Below are 19,431 nucleotides of genomic sequence, written 5' to 3' on the forward strand. Positions count from 1 at the left end.
TACTGAGAACTATTTTTATGAAATTAGCACCCTCGCTCCAACCCAATCCTATTAAAAGCTGGCCTTGAGTTTTTATGCTTTCTGTTATTAAGGACAAATGGCCCCGATATTATCCTCAGAACAAGATGCAAATAAATCTGCTCTCTGACAAACACTTTAATTGAATTAGATCCCTTTAATCAGAAAGTATTAACCAATTGAAACTGTGCTGTAGACTCCGGTTCCCAAAACTCTAGAACTCTCTTCCAAAGCCCTGATATTAAAGCTCGGCACAGAACAAAACCGCTTCCCACGAGACCCTTCCAAGGGGGACACCCAGCAAAGAAGGGGACTCGGGTCTGGGGACACGGGACCCTCCTACATGACCAAGATGAAGAGCTCTCCCTCCCAGAGGCCAAGTCCAGAATGACAGTGTCTGAGCTGAAAACCACAAATCTGCTACTTCTGATAAAAGAGAAAAAATACCAAGAGCAGCTACTGGACAGAGGGGCCAACCGTGTCCTCGGTGACATTGCCCCTGCTCTGGATTTCTGGATCATTGAAGGAAGGGTACTTCTACCATCTGTTTCAACATGCCTCATTCAACAAATAAGAAAAAAGGGACTTGTCCCAGGTCACACCTGCATCAGAGGTAGAGAAGGATACACACCCAGTCTCCACTTTTCCCTCCTGCATCTCCCTATAAACCTGTCCCAAGAAAGTTGTCTCTATCTCACATGGCCTCACAGCAGACATTTGCTCCGTTCCCTTTGCATTTTTCGATTATTTTTCTGATCCTCCACCTGCTCAAAAAAAGGGAAATAAACCACTGGGCAGGGTGGCACATGCTTGTAATCCCAGCAGTTTGGGAGGCTGAGGCAGGAGGATCATAAATTTGAAGCCAGCCTCAGCAAGTCAGCAAGGCCCTAAGAAACTCTGTGAGGCCTGTTTAAATAAAATATTTTTAAAAAGGGCTGCAGAGGTGGCTTGGTGGTTGAGCACCCCTGGGTTCAATCCCAGGTACCAAAAAAAAAGGGGGAAGCGGGGCGGTGGAATGTGCATTGAGGGATTAAGGACTCTTAAATGTCAGGGTGCAGTTCAGTGGTAGAGCACTTGCCTCGTAGGTGGGAGGAGGTCCTGTGTTCACAAACGAGCAAAACCAAAATTTATTACTATTTGCACATTTTCAGACAATGTGTGGGGCTCCCACATCACCCTGGGATAGTCTCTGGGCCACAAGTGCAGGGGCACAGGAGACGCTTAATAAACAGTCACAGAACATGTGACACATTTGAATTCTCCATTTCTGAAAGACATCAGGAACACACGTTCTTCTAAGCTGATCAAGAGGAACCACCGCCCGGATGGAGATGCTAAAGGCCTTCTTGGGTCAGAATGGAAAAGACGGCCCTTTGGCTGTGAAGGGACACTCCTCTGCTGCCTGCTCTGTTGTCCTCTCCCCGCCCTTTGCATAGACCACAAGGGGAACCCAGAAATGCATGCAGGGTGATAGCACAAATACGGGGTCTCCGGCTCCCCACAGGGCACGCTCTAACCTAACTTTCTGCAGGCACTAGGTCCAGGCAGGCAGTCTAAGATCCTCCAAGAAAATAAAGACCCCTCAATTTCTACAGTCTCAGAGAAATCACTGACTGAGTCAGATGGGGACCAACGTCAGGCCAAAGAGTCTGCCAGCGCTAACCTGCATTTTCCAAACTGAATCAAAACGAGGAGGGAGTCTTTTTTTTCTCTCTCTTTCTCTCTCTTGCTGTACATACTTCAACACTGTCTAATGGAAGAGCAGGAACAAGGCCAAACAGCCCGCTGCTACGGGCACTGGGGCCAAGGAACAGAAATGTATTTTTAGTCAGCAAAGCAAGGCGTGATTCAAGTGCCACAGGCCCAGGGGCAAGCTGGGGGCCTTCCTGCCTCGGGCACGGGGTGGCTCGCTGTCACCTGCCACGCTCCCGCACCGAGGGCAGGGGGTGGACAAGGAACCCCTGAATGGACACGTGTGTCCACTCTCAGTTCTACCTCTCCATTTTGCAACTTAGAAGACCTTCAGGGAGCCGCGCCTTCTTCTCTGACAACACCAGGATAGTCTCTGAGATCCTGGCCTCCTCACCAAACGAGAAAAAGGGGAATGAAACCAGCCTTTCTCACACTAGCGAGTGGGAGAATGGCCTGGAAGCTTGTTAAATGCGGTTCTGGGGGACCTGGCCCTGCACTTCTAATGGGCCTGGAGCGGATACCACCCGGCTGGGTCACAACCTGGGATTTAGCAGCCGGGACTCACGAGCATCTCCACGCACTTGGCTGCATGAACACTTGGGATTATCACATCCATAACTCGCCTCACAAAAGGCTGACTCCTCTAACGCAGCCCACGATGACACACCTTCCAGGTTCTGCACCTGGAACGAGTTGTACAAAAAGAAAGCGAGACCCCTGCCTATACTTCCAGGGCTGTGGTTTTCCTGCTTTCCATTCTCGTTCCCTCACTGTCTCACAAAGCCTATGGCCCTACAGGTGAGATCTCACTAAGACCCAAAGAGTTAAGTGACAACCAGCCACCGTTAGCAGCCACCAAGTAGCAAACACCTGCTAGGTGATCCGCATGATAGCAAGTGCTTCAGGGACCTTCTGCTCCCTTCTAGGCCTGGCCCTGCTCTCTCTCCCCAGGTGAAAAATGAGTCAAAGCCAGATATGGTCATGCACACCTGTAATCCCAGCAACTCGGGAGGCTGGGGTAGGAGGATTGAAAGTTCAAGGCCAGCCTGAGCAACTTAGGCCCTGAGTAATTTAGCAAGACCCTGTCTCAAAATATAAAAGAGGCTGGGGATGCAGCTCAATGGTAGAGAGTCCTGGTTCAATCCCCAGTACAAAAAAAAAAAGTCAAGAACACATTTTTTTTCAATGAGATTCAGAGATGAAGTCAACTGTCCAGGATACAGTGGACCACCATCCAGTCCCTTCCCAGGCTCTCCTGAAAGACCCTCATCAGCCTTGAAAAGGGTTAGGCCCCAGGGCGTGTTTCACAAGGACCCGGCACTCCCCGAACACAGGGCCCGCAGCCAGCCAAAATCTGAAATGGACGAGCCCCCCGGCGATCTTATTAACAGCGCGTTCCTGCCGAATCCCCCGGCCCACCCTGAGTTCCAGAGCAAAAGACACAGGCAGGTGAGCAAAGGAATCGTAAAACCAGCAAAATCAAGATAAAGTAAAAATGTGCAGGACTGGAGTGTGGACAGGAAATTCAGAGTGAAGAAGGAGGTGCTCTGCTTGGGAAGCTGCACCCAAAAAATCCGGGAGAGGATGGCTGGACTCCACAGCTGGGAAGACTTTGAGCCAGGACCTGTCAGGCTGCAGGAAGGGGCCGGGCCAGGTGCCGTACCTCTAGCAAAGGCAGGCAGCTCAAAGGCTTCCACTCCAGGGCTTCCTCCCTGCCTTTTTTTGGTTAAAACCCTGTATGTCCTTTTTTGTTTCCTCTGTAAGAACACACGGATTTCACTTCACTCTAACACAGACCATGACAATGAATTCTTCTTTTTTTTTTTAAATGCTGATTTCAGGGGCCAAGGGATACCTCATTATTTTTTCTTTAGAGCCCTAAAAGTAAACTCAGTCCCAAATTCACTGGCACAGAGGTGAGCCTGCTGTCTGATAAATTCACACAGCTTCCTTTCATTCCAGTTTATTCAACCAAGTGGCAGCTTCATGGGTAGGAAGAGCAAGTAAAGAAGTCCTAGTTTACCCCAAATTGGAGACAAGTCAAGGGCTGGAGATGTGTCAATGGTAGAGTACTTGCCGAGCATGAGTCCCGTCCCCAGCACCGCCAGAAGAAAATAAGGCAAAACTTCCAATTTTTGATTCTGCAAAACCTCAGAACAACAAATGCATTTTCCACGATCCTTAGGCTACATGAAGAAGGGCATTCTTCATCAGTGAGCACACCACCACCACAGGTTCTCCTGCCACGAGCGTCAGCAAAGAAAACACCACGCCCCACCCCCTGGCCCAGAGTCCCGGATGGCACTACTCACAGAAACAGAGACACCACGTGCGGGGAGGCAGCGCCCAGGGACGGTATGGCCGTCAACTCATTGTTATGGAGGTACCTGTAACAAAAGCAAGAGGGAATGGATCATGTGGAGCACTTAAGTTAGGAGTTTAGAAACACAAACATATGAGGAAAATCAAAACCACGGCTGAGCCGGGCATGGTGGTGCATGTCTGTTATCCCAACAGCTCAGGAGGCTGAGGCAGGAGGATCTCGGGTTCAAAGTCAGCCTCAGCAACCTAGTGAGGCCCTCGGCAACTCAGTGAGACCCCGTCTCTAGATAAAATATACAAAGGGCTGGGGGTGTGACTCAGTGGTTAAGTACTCCTGGGTTCAATCCCACTACCAAAAAAAAAAAAGATCAAAAAACAATAAGAAGCCCACTGCTGAGCTCGCCACAGGAGATGAAATTCTACTGTGATAAAAGATAAAGAATTCATAAGTAAGTTTTAAAAGGGACAGAAGCCCTGTGAAGTCACAAAGTCTAACCATTCCTCACACCCCTAGTAAGAAATAAACACTAAGGGAAAAAAAACAAAAACACTAAATAAACCAAGCCTCACACCCCTGGTAAGAAATAAACACTAAGAAATAAACAGTACCGACAAGCTGAGAAATCAAGACTAACAGACACCAAGTAGCGAGAATAGGCCCAGTCACAGGTTCAGGTCACGTGTGGCCCCAAGTCCATCAATGAGAGTGTTCCTGGTGGGCTCAAGCTGTCAGGAAGGGATCTGGAGAGGAAAGACCGTCCCTTCCTGGTTGCTCAGTGCTCTGCCTGAACCACAGGGCAATACGCAGGAAAAGAGAGCTGGAGTCCACTGGCTCATTTGTGTGGGGTTCTGAGGTGCTGGTGACACATGGGACCAATTATTTCAACGCCTCCTCTATGAAATAACAAAGGGGCTGGACTCAGAGACACTCATCCATTTGAGGTTCCGGCTTCTTTGGACTCTGATGGAGTTTCTAAATGGTCTTCCAGGAAAACAAACATATACACATGCTTTTTGCACACAGACGTTTTGAAAACCCTCTGCAGACAGGATGTGCTCTCCAAGCTCCCTTCCTGCTGGAACGTTCTAAATCTCTATTTTCACAGTTGATATCTCTTAATGGAAGGGAAAGCCCACGGACAAAAACACAGTTTGCCTGGTCTGCCCCCAGAGGCCGTGCAATCTGGCCTCCTTACATGGACATGTATTTCCAAATCTGGGAAGAGAATCCAAAAATCAGACTTGCAATGTGAGCCCAAGAAACCTCAAGAAAGCCAAAGCATAGCGTCCAGGCATTCTGCCGGGTGACGGGCTGGAAAAGAAATTGTACTTGAGATGCAAAGTCAAGGGAATAAAACTGGGTTATCTTGCTCTCGATTTTTTAAGGGTGGTGCATCTTACACGGGGCACTATCTGAAGACAGGCCACTGGCATGACAGCTGTATTCAGACAAGGATAGAACCAGCATTTGCCAGAACAGAATAATCTAGTTGTCTGCTATCTTGTACAGAAATGAATAGGAGAAGGGAAAAAAAGGGAAGGAAAAAAGGCCTTGAATTATCCCATTTGCTTTCTTCAGTGCCAAAGCCGGTTAGGGATGAAGATTGGCAATTACTGGGCCGTGGGGCACAGAATGCCTGTTTTAATAGCTTCATGACTGAAGCATCTGGCAGAGAGAAAGCAGATCCGTATCATGTGGCAAATCCTTTCTCCACTTAAAGAGCCCTTGTTTGTGTGTTGAAATAGGCAATTAATTACTTTAACAGTCTGTTATCTGACTGCCCCCCCCTCCTCCCAACCGGACAGATTCTGCTTCACCTTTTATCTCTTGCAACTCTGCTGTGATCCATTTCCCGCCGCGGCGCAGGGGTACTGAAAACCCTCCATCAGTCTGAATCGCAACCAGGAAAATTTCACAGTACCCGTGAAGGTCCTTATCATTAGAAGGCACCCTCAGGTTTCACCAGAGCAAGAAAAGCTCAGGTCGAGAGAGCCTGCCACCACCAAGCTATCTCCTAGAGACTAACTCTAAAACACAGAGGATGGAGGTAATAACTGGAGTCATGGGTAACTTTTCAAAGGCTTACTATCCACCAGACTCAGCTCTAAGAACTTTTCAGCATTAGGACTCGTCTTTTGGGCCTTAGGAGTGGGTCTCAAGAGCATTTCTATTGAAATAAGAGGTGTTAAATAATTTGAACAATGTCACTAGCAGAAAGTGGCAGTGCGCAGGGAATCTAGCCCCAAAGTCTAAGCTCTGAACCACTCTCCTCTGTTTCATTATTATTTTCTCAAAGCTCAGGATTCCTGGGAATGAATCAGTGCTTAACCCCTGAGCCACATCCCCAGCCCTTTTTTATATTCTATTTAGAGTCAGGGTCTCACTGAGTTGCTCAGAGCCTCACTAAGTTGCTGAGGCTGCCTTGAACTCATGATCTTCCTACCTCAGCCTCCTGAGCTGCTGGGATTATAGGTGTGTGCCTACAATCGTCCGTCTGGACTGTTTATTACAGCAAAAAACCCATTTGCATTATTAAAGGAATCATCACAACCATTCTGAGTTAGGTACTAGGTACTACTGCTATTTCCTACATGACACTAAGTTCCCTAAGTCAATTTAAGTGACTGGCCCAGGGTCACACCACCAGGGGGACACAGCCAAGAGATGAACACAGTGTGACCTCAAAGCAGAGAAGAACATCCGAGCTGACAGGCCAACAAGCACGGGGCAGGCCGGAAAGCTCCTAATCCCTTAGGTAACTTCGAAGTTGTTTTTCCGCCTGATTTGAATTTGAACCTAAAACTGAGTATGTGAAACTCTGGCTGAAGTGCCTGGTCTCAGGCCAGACCTACTGTACAGACGACAGATTGCTCCACCCAATTTCACAGAAATAAATGAACAAGGAAAAAAGGGCGTGACAACATTTCCCATCTCGACAGAACCGCTAGACCTAGAGCATGCAGGGATGGTGGACCCGGGCCACCCATGAATGGGCCTTTAACGGGGAGGAGTATTGCGGAGTCCACAGGCTGGGTCAGAAACAGCAGGCTCTCTCTAATCTCAACAGGGCCGCCTGATGTACAAACGGGACGGAGGAGAGGAACTGCATGCATGGATCGCTTGCTTCTGGATCATTTCTACTTAAACTACTGCCGGTGCCATGGAAGTCGGCTTGCTCCACCAAGCACTGGCTCCCTCCGCGATCGCTCTGTCCCCTGCTGAAAGGAGAATGAGGCCGCAGAGGCCAAACTCAGCTCTGAGACTCTCAGAGCTTCTTGCCAGACTGAAATAGAGACTGGTCAAAAATAGCATGGCTGGGGCTTTGAGGGGAAAGGCGACTCGGGGTGTTTAGCAGTCTCCATGAAGTCAGAAACCGTGGGGATTAAGGAGGGTGTCTGAGGGGATCTTTTTACTATCCAGGGCTACGTGGTCTTCCACGCCTCGCACCCTGTCCCCCAACCTACTTCCCTCCGGCCCCCATCCGATGCTGATTTCCATTGAAGGTCCTAAAAACCTTTCTGAAATATCTGGCTTCTATCAAACTTTTCCTGATGATTCAGGACCAAGTAGTGTGGCAGATGGATCAGACAATGAATCATGGCCCAACCCCAGAGCTGGAGGAGGTGTTAAGTTAGGTCAGTGGGGCTACACAGGTTGCCTGACCCCAGGGCAGAACAGAACCCCGGGCAGGACCTCTCCTGCTCAATCCTTAAGGTCAGCCGGGACCTGCGGGGTCCCCAAGCTTTCTCCTCAAGCTCCCACTTTGGCTTGGTTAAAGGGAATGTTACATTTAAATGTTAAAAAGGACATTTCACAAATACATCATCATCATTTATTATCTTAATTCAGTTTGGCTTTTAACAAACAATATAAAAACCAACCCAAGGAATAATTATTTGGGGTTATAGCATTTTTTTAATTGCCATATTTATTTGTTGAATAGCTGATAGAGGCACATAGTAAAAAATTCAAACCATCTCCAAAAAGAATACAAGGAGTATACAGTGAAAAATAAAGTTCCCTTATGCCTCAGTCTCCTGGCCTGCCTCCAAGGGGAACCTCCTGCTGCAGGCTGTGAGAGACGTGCATGTGTTTTTGTTTTACACAAATGCTTGTGTGTCGCGGGCTGTTCTGTACTGCCTTTTCCCCTCAGTAATATATCTTGAGGAGAGTAGTCCTCTGCCGGTACGAGTGGTCAAAGTGGACCATTTTATTTACTGATTTATTTCGCCAATTTGCTCTCGGTAGACAAGAGTGGCTGTTTCCATTGCTTCCAACTAGAGACGCAGATCCAACGACTAACGATCAAGTCAGGCAGTGAGTTGGAACTTTGGTTTCACTTCGTCTTCCCCTTATTTACTTAATTATTTTTGTGGTACTGAGGGTTGAACCCAGGGCCTCAGGCATGCTAGGCAAATGCTCTACCACTGAGCCACGGCCCCTGGCCTTTTGTTTTTATTTTATTTTGCGACAGGGACTTGCTAAGTTGCCTAGGATGGCCTTGAACTTGCCATCCTTCTGCCTCAGCCTCTGGAGCAGCTGGGATTACAGATGTGCACCACCACATCAGCTTAGTTTGTTTCTTAAGAGGGAGAAAGTCATCAGTAGCAGGTAGGAACACAATTTTAAGAGTCAGAATTAATAATCAATGTTATGCTTTAGTTACTAGACAATAACATATAGAAAATAATTGCTTTAGCAAGACTTTATGACATATAATTTCTAAACTGGATGACCAGATAGAATTGTTTTTGTATAATGATAAAGGATATTCAGCCCTCCCTTGCCACTTGTGGGGGTTAGCTTTAGGACCCCCTGGAAAATACCAACATCTGCTCAAGCTCTTTACAGAAAAATGTTGCAGTATTTGTATGAAACCTATGCACATCCTCATGTATACTTCAAATCAATTCTAGGTTGCTCAGAAAATGTGATACATCATAAAAGCTTTGGAAATAGCCATTACATTGTAATTTTAGGAACTGATAATAAGGAAAAAAGTCTGTATATGTAATTTTTTTCCTAATATTTTCAAACAGAGGTTGGCTGACTCCTTGGCCACTAAACCCATGGACACGGGGAGGACAGGCTGTGGTCACTTTAACGAGTGCACACAATAATCAGAGTGAACATAGACCCGGTGCCGGGCTCTGTCTCAAACCCAAATGTCAAGCCAACCCTTTCAGGAAGGTGGGAATGATAATCCCACTTCAAAAGAAGAAAATGAGACAGAGTTACAGAGTGGAGTGGCAGAGCAGAGATTTTTAGGAGAAGATTATACACCTTGCATTTTTTTGGTTGTTGTTTTGGTTTGGGGTTTTTTGTTTGTTTGTTTGTTTCTGGTACCAGGAGTGAACTCACGGGCGCTTCACCACTGGGCCACATCCCCAGCCCTTTTCATATTTTATTGAGAGACAGGGTCTCACTGAGTTGCTCAGGGCCTCGCTAAGTTGCTGAGGCTGGCTTTGAACTTGCAATCCTCCTGCCTCAGCCTCCTGAGCCACCGGGATTATAGGCGTGCTGTGGCACCCGACCAGCTTGTGCTTTTAAATCAGGCGGATCTCATTCTCAACCTAAGCAAATGAACCCTGGCATGCCCCCCTTAACCCTGCTGTGCCTTTGTTTCCCCTTTCAACAAATGAAGATAATACAAGTGCCAGCCTAATAGGGTCTGTGGTTACAGCCGAAATAATGAAACCTAAGAGTTTAGGATACAGACCGACACGGGGGCAATGCTGAGCAGGTGGTAGTGATTCACAGCCAAAAATAGGGCCTCGAAGCAACCCCCTCCCCAGGTCACGCTCCCCTTGAACGTACAACCATCACGAGCTCCCCTCACGCACAAACACGCATGTGCACGAACATGGGAGGGGGCACAGGGAGCCATAAATACCCAACAGCAGGCACAGGCTAGGCTTCCTCGTTCCCTCAGAACATTTTAGGTCGGTGGCCCTGGCCGAGCACCGGGGCATCCGCAGCAAGCCCTGGCGGGCCAGGCAGCAGTAACGTGATCCCAGTTGCTTTCACACAGGACTGTATAAATAGCCTTCCTATTATAGAAGAGCCTCAGCGTCCAGCACCCTGGGCGGAGGCCCTCCCTGGTGGGCCCTCGGGGCTGTGGGCAGTGCGGGCTGTGTGGCTTGGAAGCAGCTGCCTAAGTGCCTCCATGTCCGCTCCAGGAGCCTCCAAATGGCTCGCCTTCTCCCTCCAACCAGCCCACGATGTTGTGTGGTTCCAGGGCCTCCAAAATCAAACCACTGCCAAGCCAGGCCCTGCTCCTTTGCCAGCCTGTGGCTCCCAGACTCTGCAGGGTCTGGGGGAACTGGCTGCCCCTGGCTCACACTCAACCCTGCCACCTCTTTCACTCTCCAGGAGGATCAGAATGCCCTCGGGGAAAGCCCCCAGGCTTTCAGTGAGAAGTTCTGCTGCTCCGGGCACCATGAATCTGTCTCATCCCCCCCGACAAGGCAGGGAGTGACACCAGGGAGAGAAGCAGTCACGCTGGTGTCGGTCTCCAAGGAGGGGTCTCTACACTGATACCCTCAGCCCAGGGCTGCCCGGTTCCAGAAGTAGCAAAAGAGAAGAGTAGTGACACTCAGCGAGACTCGGCCAGGGCCATGCCTCATCCACAATTGATGACCACAGTGAACACTGATGGCGTGTCACTATGGCGATGTCACAGAGGAGGGAAGGGAAACACCGGGAGCGTTTGCCTGTCCAGGGACACACACTCAAAAGCAGAGCCCAAAGGGCCAGAACCAGAACTCGGATCTCAGGTCCAGCTCTGCTTGCCGCCAAAATGAGGGTTTTCCCCACTTGACCATACTGTATCTGGAGGACACAGCCTCTGCTTTACAGTGCCCACCCCGGAAGGGAACACCCTGGGCTGCAGCGCGGAATAGACGGAAACTAGAGGCCGGCGGTCAAGGGAGGAAAACCCAATGAAAGTCGAAAGCCTGTCTGAGCAACGAACAAGAATGAGGGAGTTAGTAAGACCAACGGGAAATGCTCTCTGAAGCAGCCACCACGTCCCCAGTTGATGGGACAAAGAACATGCTAAAATAATATATATTTTTTTAATATCAAAATGGCAGTGGCTCAGGAGGCTGAGGCAGGAGGATTGCCAGTTCAAAGCCAGCCTCAGCAACTTAGTGAGGCCCTAAGCAACTCAGTGAGACCCTGTCTCTAAATAAAATACAAGAAAGGGCTGGGGATGGGGCTCAGTGGTTAAGCACCTCTGGGTTCAATCCCCAGTACCAAAAAGAAAAAAAAATCAAAATGTATGCAAAGCAAAATAGCAGAAGTTTAAATCAAGAAAGGATTGGCAATGGTGCTATGGTCAAGCCATGCTGGGGCCTCAGGAAAAAAGAAAATGATCGGTATAACTGATTCTGCCTCAGTTCAAGGGTTTTATATTTTTCGTAGATATTTGGGGGAAGGAGCATGAATTCTGATTTTTTTAAAGTACAGCATCAAAATAGATACTCCCTCGATTGCTGAGTTTGGGGAGCCCAGGAAATTTCTGTGCCAGAGCCAAGTGCCTCACTTGCACATCTTGTCCTGTAGCCCCAGCACCCAGGCAGAGCCTGGCTTAGACAAGGCACTCACACAAGTGTTAAGGGGAAGCCCGGATGATGCCAGGGGAGATGCCCCAATTCTAACTCTGTCCAACTCTAAAAAGAAACCACAAGGCTCTGGGGCGGACATCGAATCTGAATATATTCTAACTACAAGCATCTAAGACAGCCTGGATCAAGAGAAAGCAGGGGTGATGAACCAACTGGCTCCTGAGAGATGGGGCTCATCATCTCGGGAGAGTATAATGAGTTAAACTGTGATCCCCCCCACCCCAAATTCATATGTTGAAGCTCTAACCAGTACCTAAGGGTGTGACTGGATTTGAGACAAGACCTCTAAAAGAGCTCCTTAATGGTCCCTAAGTCAATATGACCAGTATCTTTATAAGAAGAGGGAATTGTAGCTCCCAAAGAGACACCAGGGATTCATGCACATGGAGGGAAAGGCCAGGTGAGGACACAGCAAGAGGCAGCCACCTCGCAGCCAAGGAGAAATGCCTTGGTAGAAACCAACCCTGCCGACACTTTGATCTTAAGACTTTGAGACTCCAGAACCGTGAGAAACAAATATCTACTGCTGAAGCCACCCTGCCTCTGCTATTTTGTTATTGAGACCCTGGCAAACTCATACAGTGACCCCCTTCGAACTTCTTCTCCCTGGTCCCTGGCTTATTGATCTTATGGGAACTCAGGGTCCTGGACAAAGATTTTGCAAAGCCCCTCCAATTCTAATGTTCCTTTAACTTTGGAAATATAAGCTTTTTTTTTTTTTTTTTAAAGAGGCATGGAAATCATAAATGCTAATTTGGATAATCTGGAGATAGGAATGAGGCATGCAGACACTTTATAAATTGTACCAGCTGATCATATTACATTTTATTCAGATAAATCATCAATAAAGAAGTCAAAGAGTAACACAACCAAGAGCCGGGCATGGAGGCCCATGCCTGTACTCCCAAGGGCTTGGGAGGCTGAGGCAGGAGGATCATGAGTTCAAAGCCAGCCTCAGCAACTCAGCAAGACCCTAGGCAACTCAGTGAGACCCTGTCTGTAAATAAAATATAAAAAAAGATATGGTTTAGTAGTTTAGTGCTCCTGGGTTCAATCCCCAGTACCAAAAAAAAAAAGTAATAAAACTTTCATCAGTTATTTATAGCAAAAATGTATTTAAAAAAAAACTTACCTAATAATCGCTAATAAAAATTTCCAATGAAGAAGCACTAGGTGTACAGTCATTGTACACACAGGTTAAAATAGGACGTTGAACATCTTGAATTTATATGAAAAAGCATTTTTTAAATGTAAGGATGACACTCGCTTAGACAGCTATAAAACCAGAAGACACAGCTTGATCCTAAAATCGTACAGGTATGTGTTTTCTACTAGGTGTTCACAATGGCCACACGAGGATGATAACACTGGTGATCCTGATCTAACTTTGAACGTTTCTGTAGCCAACTTTTCTACAACATATGTGCATCCCAAGAGAGCTTCTGCAAAGTCCCCAGGAGCTAAAACTCCTGACCATCCTAACAGAATTCTTCACAGAAGAAAAGTTGGGCTGGGGTTGTGGCTCAGTGGCAGAGCACTTGCCTAGCACTGGCTTCAATCCTAAGCACCACAGAAAAATAAATAAATTAAATAAAGGTACTACAACTAAAAAGAAAAAAAAAATTAAAAAGAAGAAGAAAAGAATTAAGGCCTGCATTAAAGGATGCTGCCAGAGGCAGCAAGCCCAGAGCCCCAAAGGCAGGAAGGCCCAGCTCTGCTGCAGGGGGAGGGAAGGCAACCTCTGTTGCCTGTTGTCCTATACCTGATCCCTATTTCACAGAAGAGTGGGCTGCGTGGTGTGCCCCTGCTGAGCAGGCTGCGTCAACTCCCTAGCAACTGTGAGAGCCCAGGTGTGTCCCCCATGCAGTCCACGAGGCTTCCCACAGGGCTGGGGACCCTCCTATATGCCCGCCTGGTAGCCGCGGTTTCCAATGAGTCTGTGTCTCCTGGATTGTATAAACACACTTTTCACAGACTGCCCAGGGCTGCAATAAGGGGAGCTATGTAAGTACAGCGGGCCCCCTTATCCATGCAGGACATGTTTCAAAACCCCCAGGGGATGCCTGAAACTACACAGAATACCCAAACCTATGTTATGGTTTGGATATGAGGTGTCCCCCCCAAAGTTCCTGTGTCAATGCGGAAATATTCACAGGTGAAATGACTGGATTATTTAGAGAGCTGTCACCTAATCAGTCTATCCCAATCTGAATGGACTGACTGGGGGTGGTCATGGTGGGCAGGTGGGGCACGGCTGGAGGAGGTGGGTCAGTAGTGGTGTACCCTGGAAGGGTGCATCTTCCCTCTGGCCCCTCACCCTTCTTTCTGCTTCCCGGTTGTCATGACCTGGGCAGCTTCCACCATGATGTTCTGCCTCACTTGGGCCCAGAGCAATGCAGTTGGCCCACCATGGACTAAACCTCTGAAACTGGGAGCCAAGTAAACTTTCCCTCCTCTAAGTCGTTTCTGCCAGGTTTGGTCACAGCAATACAAACCTGACTAACACACCTACAGATACTATGGGGTTTTTTTTCCAAACATGGGAGAAGTTTAATTCATAAATCAGGCACAGTAGCTTGGGTGTGGTGGTGCCCGCCTGTAATTCCAGCAGCTCAGGGGGCTGAGGCAGGAGGATTGTGAGTTCCAAGTCAGCCTCAGCAACTTAGCAAGGTCGTAAGCAACTCAGTGAGACCCTGTTTCTAAATAAGATGTGGTTTAATGGTTGAGTGTCCCTGGCTTCAATCCCAGTACCAAATTAAAAAATATAAATATGTAAATCGGGCATAGCAAAAGATTAACAGCAATATCTAATGATAAAATAGAACAATTATAACAAGATGCTATGATAAAATTTATATGAATGTGATCTCTATCTCCCTCAATATCTTATTACAGTTTCACCTTTTCACCTAAAGGAAGCATTTTCCTAAAGCTTCTCTTGGGCGTATCTGAATTGCCAGCATCATTAGTCTTGAGCTTTGGGGCCATTATTAGGTAAATAAGTTACTCCAACTCTGAGTACATGACAGTCAACCTGGAAAGTGAGATGACTACTAAATGACAAATGGGCAGGTAGGATGGATATACAGTGTGGATACAACGGAAAAAGGGGTGCATCATGACTCGTGCAGAAGAGCACAAGATGTCATCATGACGACTCATAGTAAGGTCAAGTTCGACTCCATGAATTGCTTATTTCTAAAATTTCCCACTTAACGTTTTCAGTCTGAGGTTGACCGTAGGCAACTGAAACTACAGATAAGGCAAGACAACTGCAGTGTCACCTGTCACTAATAGCATAATGATGCAAATCCTCCTCCCCAGGAGCTTCTTGGAGAAAGAATGCAGTCAAATGAAAGGATTTCCCCCCAGATGTCTCCACCCCTCCACCAGCTGGAGGTTTAGTGAAAGCACTCACACTTCCTGTAGATTCGTCAAGTCCTCAAAGCCAGCAGGGTCGATCTCAGAGAGTTTGTTGTAACTCAGGTTTCTGGTAAAGAGAGGAAAAGAAATCAATCAACACTTGGCATTGTACCTAAAACTGAAGAATTTTATCCTCCTCCACCTAATCCCTCCCCCCTCCAAAAATCCAAGTCCTCTCCCTCATCATTTCTGTTGTCTCGGGCATCATTTCAAGTAATAATATTGCTACTGAGATTTACAAATATACCTCTCCTGCCCACTTGCACCCATAAACACAGCACAAAAAGCCCGGCAGTGAAAATGCCAATCACCCGAGACAGCGGATTCACGCAGTATCATTTTATCACCTAGCAACTTGTAAAGAAAGTCCAAAGCAAGTCAGACCTCCAGTTACATTAAGGTGTCCTGGTCCAAAGACTTTATACCAAATACCTAGGAAAGCTCAGGGCTACTCTTTTGTTGTTGGTGGTCTTTTTAGTTCTACGTGACAGCAGAGTGCATTCTGACACATCCTACCTACATGGAGTGTGACTTCCCATTCCTGTGGTTGGGCATGGTGTGGAGTCTCACTGGTCATGTGTTCACATATGAACATAGGAAAGTGACGTCCCATTCATTCCACTGTCTTTCCTATTCCCATCTCCTCCCTTCCCTTCATTCCCCTTGAACTTCTATTCTCTCCTTGCCCCTTATTGTGTGTTAGCATCCACATATCAGAGAGAACATTCGGCCTTTGGATTTTGGGGGGTTGGTTTATTTCATCTAGCAGGACAGTCTCCAGTTCCATCCATTTCCCGGCACATCAAGGCTATCCTTGATGGCATTTTTTATTAATGTTTGACTAAAGCATCAACACCAAACAGTAGTGAAGAAATGGAGAGAAGGGGGTACAGGCCTTTTATTGTCTAAGGCAGCTTCTCAGTCAGGGATGATTTTGCAGCCCCCACCCCACCCGACAGCTGGCCATGTCTAGAGACATTTTTGGCAGTAAAGACAGAGGGGAAAGGGTGGTCCTGGTGTCTGGTGGGGAAAGGCCACAGATGCTATTCAATACCCTACTATGCACAGGCACTGTCCCGCAATAGAAATATCCAGCCCTACATGTCAGTACTACCCAGAGACTTAGAAACCCTGGTCTCAACAAGAATTTAGGACTCAAAATGGCTCAGAAGCAAAGTTGAAGTTCAAGTGGCTGTTTAGAAAAAGAACACTAGGAGACTCAGAATTACAGGCTATTTATAAGCACAGTATTCCCATGCTATGACATCACACAGGCGAAGTTGTGAGAAACTCCCGCTGGTGTTCACCACAGGCCGGGGGAGTCTGCAGGAGCGCCTTCTCAGGGGAGACCACCTGTCTCACCTGCTCAGAATCACACCCTTCTCCCACTCACCTCAGCTATAACCTTCAAGGCAAAGGAGTTGGGCAGCGTTCAGCTGAACTTCCCTGACCACAGCCTCCTCCCAGACCAGCTTCATCTTCCGGGACCAGAAGCCACAAGACACGACCCCAATGAACCCCAGCTTCTCACTTTGCACTCCCTGCCGCCAAAGTCCACCCAGCCCGCGAAGGCCAAGGAGGTTAACATTTTTCACCCCGGCTATTGATTTCACTGACATTACTGCCAATTAGCAGCACCAGTAATCATGAGTGTAAAGTCTGCCTCTGAAAAATGTCGCGTAAGTGGCAACTATCATTAAAGGCTACCCCAGAGACACTTCGATCAATACTGACCTAGAGCTGAGAACGATTTCATAGTGATCTCGAAGACATCATCTAAATAAAAGTCAAGTTGCACTTGAAACTAATGGTACATCTGTGTTCCTGGCCAGCCTGAATGAAAAGCCACTTGACCAGAGGTTGGGCTGCCGTGAAGACTGAAGGTGGCCACTTTTAAAAATATTTTTAGTTGTAGATGGACATAACACCTTTATTTTATTGATTTGTTTCGACGTGGTGCTGAGGATCCAATGCAGTGCCCCGTGCATGCTAGGTGACCGCTAGCACGCCCCTGAGCCCGAGCCCCAGCCCCAGGCCAGGTGGTGACTTTTAAAGCCACATATTGAAGTCAAGTGCGAGCTTGGCGGTGCTCGGGGGTATTTATCAATGGGTACATTGAAACCAACAGGTTAGACCTGGGAAAGAAAATCCAGAAACTGAGGTTTCAGAAACCACAAAGGCAGGAGATGCAAAGAGCGGGTGCTTCATGCCACTGACCTGAAGCCAGGGTACCGGCCCACCTAAGGGGACACGTTTGCTGCTCAGTTTCAGAAATGAGAGCCGGGTACACCAATCTTCTCCATTTGCCAGAGAGGCTCAACATAAAAAAAGGCAGAAAAGTAACCCAGGATGGGCCAAGCCAAACCTGTCTGCCAGCCAGCCACATCTGGCCAGAGGACTGCCGGGTTTTGCTTTGATCTGGGCCACTGGCTCTTGAGTTAGTTCGGGCTTATTTCTGGCTCCCTGTGGGGGCAGGGGTAGAGCTGGGGCTCTTCCACCACCCACTGATGCCTCTGTTTGAAAGTCAATTCCCTCTTTCCCAGCCAGCAAGTGTCTACCTACATCCTTCACCTACTTAGAATCAAACCAACCACAGCCACAAAACCCTCTCTGATTTGGACTTTGCCTTCAAGAGCTGACAACGTCTCCCTAAAGTTCAGAAGTGCTACAAACACTGTTTCTTGGATTAGGCTACCTGAGAAGAGGGTCTTCCCTAAACTAGGATTATCCAGAGGCCAAGGAGAATATCAGGGCTGAATAGTGAGATGCCAAGGCAGAGTGGCAGAGAGGAAGACGGCTCAAGTGGAAACGTTAGCTCTCGCTGGGTCAGCCTGGAAGCAGGGACTTCTGGAGTGTCAATGTGTGGAAAAGGCACGTATGGACAACAAGCGTCAGGGCTGCCTTCAGGCAGAGAACCCATGGGCAACACAGAGAGAACGCACTGAAGCTCCTGTCTCCTGAACAGCTTCTGCCTCTGGATGAAGCTGCCCTAGCATTCAAGTGTGAGGAGTAAGAGGTCCTGAAACCCAGAACTAGCCGCTGAGCCTCCAAGACTCCATCAGAAAGCGAGGAAAATAAAGTACTCTCCCTTATAAAGACATAAAATCCTCACATGCACTTTCTCGTTGGCCCATTTCAGGGAGACGATTCCGGGTATGATATTTTTTTTGTAATGGAGGTAGGATGTATACGACATAAAGTCTACCATTTCAGACGTCTTCCAGTGTGCATGCATATGCTCACATGTTGGGCGACCGTAAACACCACCCATTTTAAGGACCTTCTTGACATCCCCAACGGAAATCCTGCACCATTAAACACAGACCCTGCCCCACATGACCCATCCTCCGGTGCCTGACTTACTGTGCTTAATACAATGCCTTCGAGGCTCATCCACGCTGGGTTGAGTAGTGCACGCCTGTAATCACAGTGGCTCTGGAGGCTGAGGCAGGAGGATCTCGAGTTCAAAGCCAGCCTCAGCAACTTAGCGAGACCCTGTCCCCAAAAAAATTTAAACGGGGCTGGATGGGGGGAGTGTTGTTCAGTGGCTAAGTGCCCCTGGGATCAATTTACCAGTACCAAAAAAAAGGGGGGGGGGGCAGCCACACTGTCACCCATGTCAGTTTCGTTTCTTTTTAAGGCTCAACAGTCTTCCTTTGTATGGACGTCCAACACGTTGTGTATTGAATCATCGGGTGACAGACACTGGGTTGCTTCTCCCTTTGGCTACTGCTATGCACACTGGTGTGTTTCCTTCTAAATATTTTTTTAAAGTTTTTTAATGCAGTTTTTTTTTTTTCTTTTTTAACCCCTTGACTAATGTGCTTACTGTCAACACTCACTTCTCATCAACTGAGGAAATAGACAGGCACGCTGCACAAAGGGGTGTGAGCTCTCATCCCAGCCCTGGAGAACAAGCAGGGGGCTCACCGGTGGAAACCTCTGCCAGGGTCTCACTTCCAGGTGGCAGCTGACATGACACACAACTAAAGCATCTCACTTATTTCTAGGAACACAGCCGCCCCTTCCCCGGCCTGACATCTGAATGGGTCTTCAGTTGAAGGTTTCAGATTCTCCTGTCAAAACGACTCATCTGTCAGCAGGACACATGCTGTCCAAGGCCTGCCTGCACCTTTCAGCAAGGAGAGCAGCGCTGGAGAGGAAAGAAACCCCGGGGGATCTGGCTCCTGCCAATTGCAGCGTTCGTTAAACATTTTGTCAGCCACTGTCATAACACAAATTTTCCCTGTTCTTTGCACAAAGGGCGTGCAGATCTTTGAACAATTGAGCCCAAGCCCAGCCATAGATATTCTTTCAGCTAATCTGCTGAAAGATGATCGTGCAGCC

General features: G+C 47.8%; 1 protein-coding gene across 1 annotated transcript in view; it reads right to left on the minus strand.

Moving 5' to 3' along the window:
- Nucleotides 1-19,431, minus strand: part of Lrig1 (leucine rich repeats and immunoglobulin like domains 1) — a 132,236-nt gene that overhangs the window by 71,583 nt on the left and 41,222 nt on the right. Inside the window, exons 2-3 of the mRNA XM_047532091.1 lie at nucleotides 15,080-15,151; nucleotides 4,023-4,097 (exon numbers count right to left, since the gene is read on the minus strand). Coding sequence (XP_047388047.1) covers nucleotides 4,023-4,097; nucleotides 15,080-15,151 — 147 coding nt within the window. The remainder of the gene's footprint in view (nucleotides 1-4,022; nucleotides 4,098-15,079; nucleotides 15,152-19,431) is intronic.

This window comes from Sciurus carolinensis, chromosome 17 (genome assembly GCF_902686445.1).
Source record: "Sciurus carolinensis chromosome 17, mSciCar1.2, whole genome shotgun sequence".
NCBI lineage: Eukaryota > Metazoa > Chordata > Mammalia > Rodentia > Sciuridae > Sciurus > Sciurus carolinensis.